At 30.5% G+C, this 3,841-nt stretch overlaps 1 protein-coding gene across 1 annotated transcript; it reads right to left on the bottom strand.

Annotated features, from left to right (window-relative positions):
* Nucleotides 1–255: 255 nt before the first annotated feature.
* On the bottom strand, nucleotides 256–1,206 carry LOC126076344 (olfactory receptor 2AP1-like). Its single transcript, XM_049884891.1, has one exon. It carries the CDS (start codon nucleotides 1,204–1,206, stop codon nucleotides 256–258), a length of 951 nt encoding a protein of 316 aa, XP_049740848.1.
* Between the last annotated feature and the right edge of the window lie 2,635 nt (nucleotides 1,207–3,841).

Below are 3,841 nucleotides of genomic sequence, written 5' to 3'. Positions count from 1 at the left end.
CTTCTCCCCAGTCTTTTCTTAAAAATTAAGTATAAATGAAAAATAAGAGTAAAGTGTTAGAGGACACATAAACACACAAAACCTGTAAATTTCTTAAGACGAGTAAACATGGTGATAAAATCAGCTTAATTACATAGTTTCACTGTTCAATTAGGAATATTATTGACATAATGTAGAAAAAATATTTCTAAATTACTATAAAGTCCACCTTTAGTCTTTCAAACATTTCTTTATTCTTTGTTTTAATGATGGACCTCAAATAGTTTTACTTTCTTGAAAAAATAATTGTATCTTACCAACCATATCTTTGAAGGCTATTTTCACTTGCTGGTTCCTTAGGGTATAGATGAATGGGTTCAAGAGAGGGGCAACTGAGGTATTTAGCACAGCCACTCCCTTATTAAAAGTGGCTGCATTCTTAACAGAGGGGTTTATATACATAAAGATACAGCTTCCATAACAAAGTGAGACCACAATCATGTGAGAGGAACAAGTAGAAAAAGCTTTTTTCCTTTGTTGAGCAGAGGGGATTCTCAGAATCGTCCTGATGATGTATGTGTAGGAAAGAATCAGTAACACCAATGTGAAGATGAGCGTCACCCCAGCAAGGAAAAACTCAATCATTTCTATGAAATGGGTGTCTGAACAGGACAAATGCAACAGTACAGTGTAGTCACAGCAATAATGATTGATGATGTTGGACCCACAGAAGGGCAGCTGGAGAGTCATTATATGTGGCACAAGGACAACTAACAAACCAGAGAACCAGGAACATAGGACAAGTTGAATGCACAGTCTCCTACTCATCATGGTTACGTAATGCAGGGGTCTACAGATGGCAACATAGCGATCATAGGACATGGCGGCTAAAAGGTAAAATTCGGTGGCTCCGAGAAAGATGGCAAAAAAATACTGAGTGAAGCAACCAGCAAAGGAAATAGTCTTGTCTCCAGTTATGATATTGACTAGAGTTTTGGGAACAAAGACAGAGGTAAAGGAAATTTCTAGAAAGGAAAAATTCCGGAGGAAGAAATACATAGGACTGTGGAGGCGATAATCCAGCAGGGTCAGAATGATGATGGTCAAATTTCCCATAATACTTAAGACATAAGTTAGTAGCAGAAAAAGGAAAAGCACAGCCTGAAGCTCGGTGTCATCTGTCAATCCAAGAAGAATGAACTCTATCACTGACGTTTGGTTTCTCATTTTCAACTTCAGATGAATTAAAGGAGAGAATTATGATTTAAAAAAAAAAAGAAAATTTTGGAATAAACTAAAGGCTGTACATATTGTTTTAGGTATGAACTCATATTCAAAAACAATATGAAGCAAGATTTTTAACCCTGAATCTTTCTTAACCCTTTATTCTGAAAATATCCTACATCTGAATAATAAAACAATAAATTGAACAATATATAAATGTATATATAGTAAAATAAATAACTAACATATTTGCTTATTTTACTTCATGTATAACAAAGACTTTACTTCCTAGGGACATTTCAATTATTTCTTCTAAATTGTGCCATGATTTGTTTCTCACCATTTCCTTACATGTTAATATTTTCCTTTTCAGTCTTTCTATCCCAATTTTTCTTCTTAAGGTTTTTGTAGCACTTGCATAGATAAATCTAAAGCATATGTCAAGAGAATTGGATTTATTTGAGGCTTTAAAAAATTAACCCTTTTATTCTTCACTTATTAGCCAATAAACATAATCCACGATACGAGCTATAGAAAATAAACGAGCTTGTTTTCTTCTTGTTTTGTATTTTTCTCTTAACTCAAAGAACATATGGATTAATTGGTGTTCATCAAAACAGTAAATCAAAATTATCTCACAGGTTGCACTTTCTTGCTGCAAGCAGGATCTGTCTATCAACATCAACATAATAGTTCCTTTAAAAAGTCAGTTTGAGTTTAGTTCTCTATATAATTTTCTCTAATAATTCCAATCAATAAAAATTTGTTCTCCCCTTCTTTATAAATATTTATCATAGCATAATGCTAGATTATAAAGTTCAGTAAATTATTCTCTAGTATTTTAAATATGTAAGCTTTATCTGTCCAGCTTTAAATAAACTGCCTGCAAGAGTAGAATCTCATTACTTTATGTTTTTTATAGAGGCTGGAATGTTGTACAAATTTTGTCAAAATGTTAATGAAAATTTTAATTATGTTTGTCTTTAAATTCTTAGCCTTATTTAAAAGCTAGAGAACTTTTATTCATATTGGAAGCTCCAATTAAGTTTATGCATACAGTTCTTCAGAATTTCCTTTTAATATTCTCAGTCAGATATGAAGAAACATTTCTAAAAGAATGTTTTGTCCTACTAAAAAAAATGCTCTTCATTTTAATAATTAAATGTTTTACTGTGTGTATTGGAAAATGCTCAGATTACAGTATATACTAAGTTATCCATAGTCACACCTTTTATCACACCCATTATCAAAATAAAAATTCCAGTAAGTTTTGATATGAACAAAATGGCAAGTTTGGCATAGTTACAAAGGCTATTGTCTAGTAAAATCATATCTGCGAAAATGGCAGGGATTCTAATATTACAACATGAGTCAACTTGCACTTTTATAGTAGAATTATCTCTTTTGTTAAATACTAGTTGTAAAAATGAAATACACTACTGTATTTAAAAGCTATAATACGCTATGTGGTTATGCAGTGTTTTTATTGTTAACAACTAAATTTCTTTATATTAATGAATAATCTAGTTTATTGAATTAATAATGTAAACCTATGTGTTAAATTACGACTATCAATTTCTAAATATGCTTTCTTATAAAATTTGTAATAAGTATAGATGAGTGTGGAAAATGAAAAAAATAAGTACAAAATAGTGAATTTTGCAAAAAAAGACTATTCAAAGAAATATCCGGATACTACTTCTAGTATGACAAAACAACTCCTTAAGCTGTAATATTGCCAAAAGTAGATTTAAGTCTTGAGGGACTGATCAACAAGTAACAATTTTTCCTTTCTACTTGATAGTAACTGTTTAGATTTTGGCAGATAATTTGAAGACATCAATTTTTATCTTCTAGTTTAAGATCCTAGATGTTAGTCAAGGATTAAAATTCTAACAAAATAATCAAGCAATTCCAGTCACTAAAGAACATTAATATTTTGAAATTTCTGTTTTTAAATGAAAATGTCTTTGACAAAACAAAAAATTGTAAATGTGTCCCTCAAAATAGAAACATTTTAATTGAATGAGTAAGTGAGGGTTCAAAAGTTAGTAGCAAAACAGCATTTTTATATTAGTAAGCGAAATTGTCTATTAAATACAAGATCAACGAAAGGACAATTTTTGTATCAGAAGCAAAGTTTAAGTCAGACATATTTTTTTTCTGTATAATAAAGAAGATAATGACCCTTTACAATAAAGATTAGTGTTATTCCCTGAAAAATAAAAAGCTGAATGTGTTAAAGGAATCTTTGTGTTTTAAAAACATAAGAAAAGCATATATTGTATCAAATAATAAAAACTTGTTCCAGTGAAAGCCTACAAAAGCTTTACAGCTAGGACACTCATAAAAAAAAAAACAAGGTTTTTTGTGGTTAAAAGGACATGGAAGAACTTTCTCAATCTTTTCTGAATGACTTTAATATGGATCAATTCTCACAAGGTAAAAATACTTGCAGAATGAACTACATAAATCTCTTGTTTAGCCTTTGCCTCCTGTGGTGAACCTTAAAGCTTTAAGAAATATTCATGAAATCATGGAGCATTGTGTGAAGTTCCAGTTAGGAAGAAAGCTAAGAAAACAGAATTCGTGGAAAATAAGAATGGGTATAGTGGAAGAACTTTTATTTTATTTTATT

Source organism: Elephas maximus, chromosome 4, assembly GCF_024166365.1.
Source record: "Elephas maximus indicus isolate mEleMax1 chromosome 4, mEleMax1 primary haplotype, whole genome shotgun sequence".
Classification (NCBI taxonomy): Eukaryota; Metazoa; Chordata; class Mammalia; order Proboscidea; family Elephantidae; genus Elephas; species Elephas maximus.
This window is presented reverse-complemented; position numbering and strand designations above follow the sequence as displayed.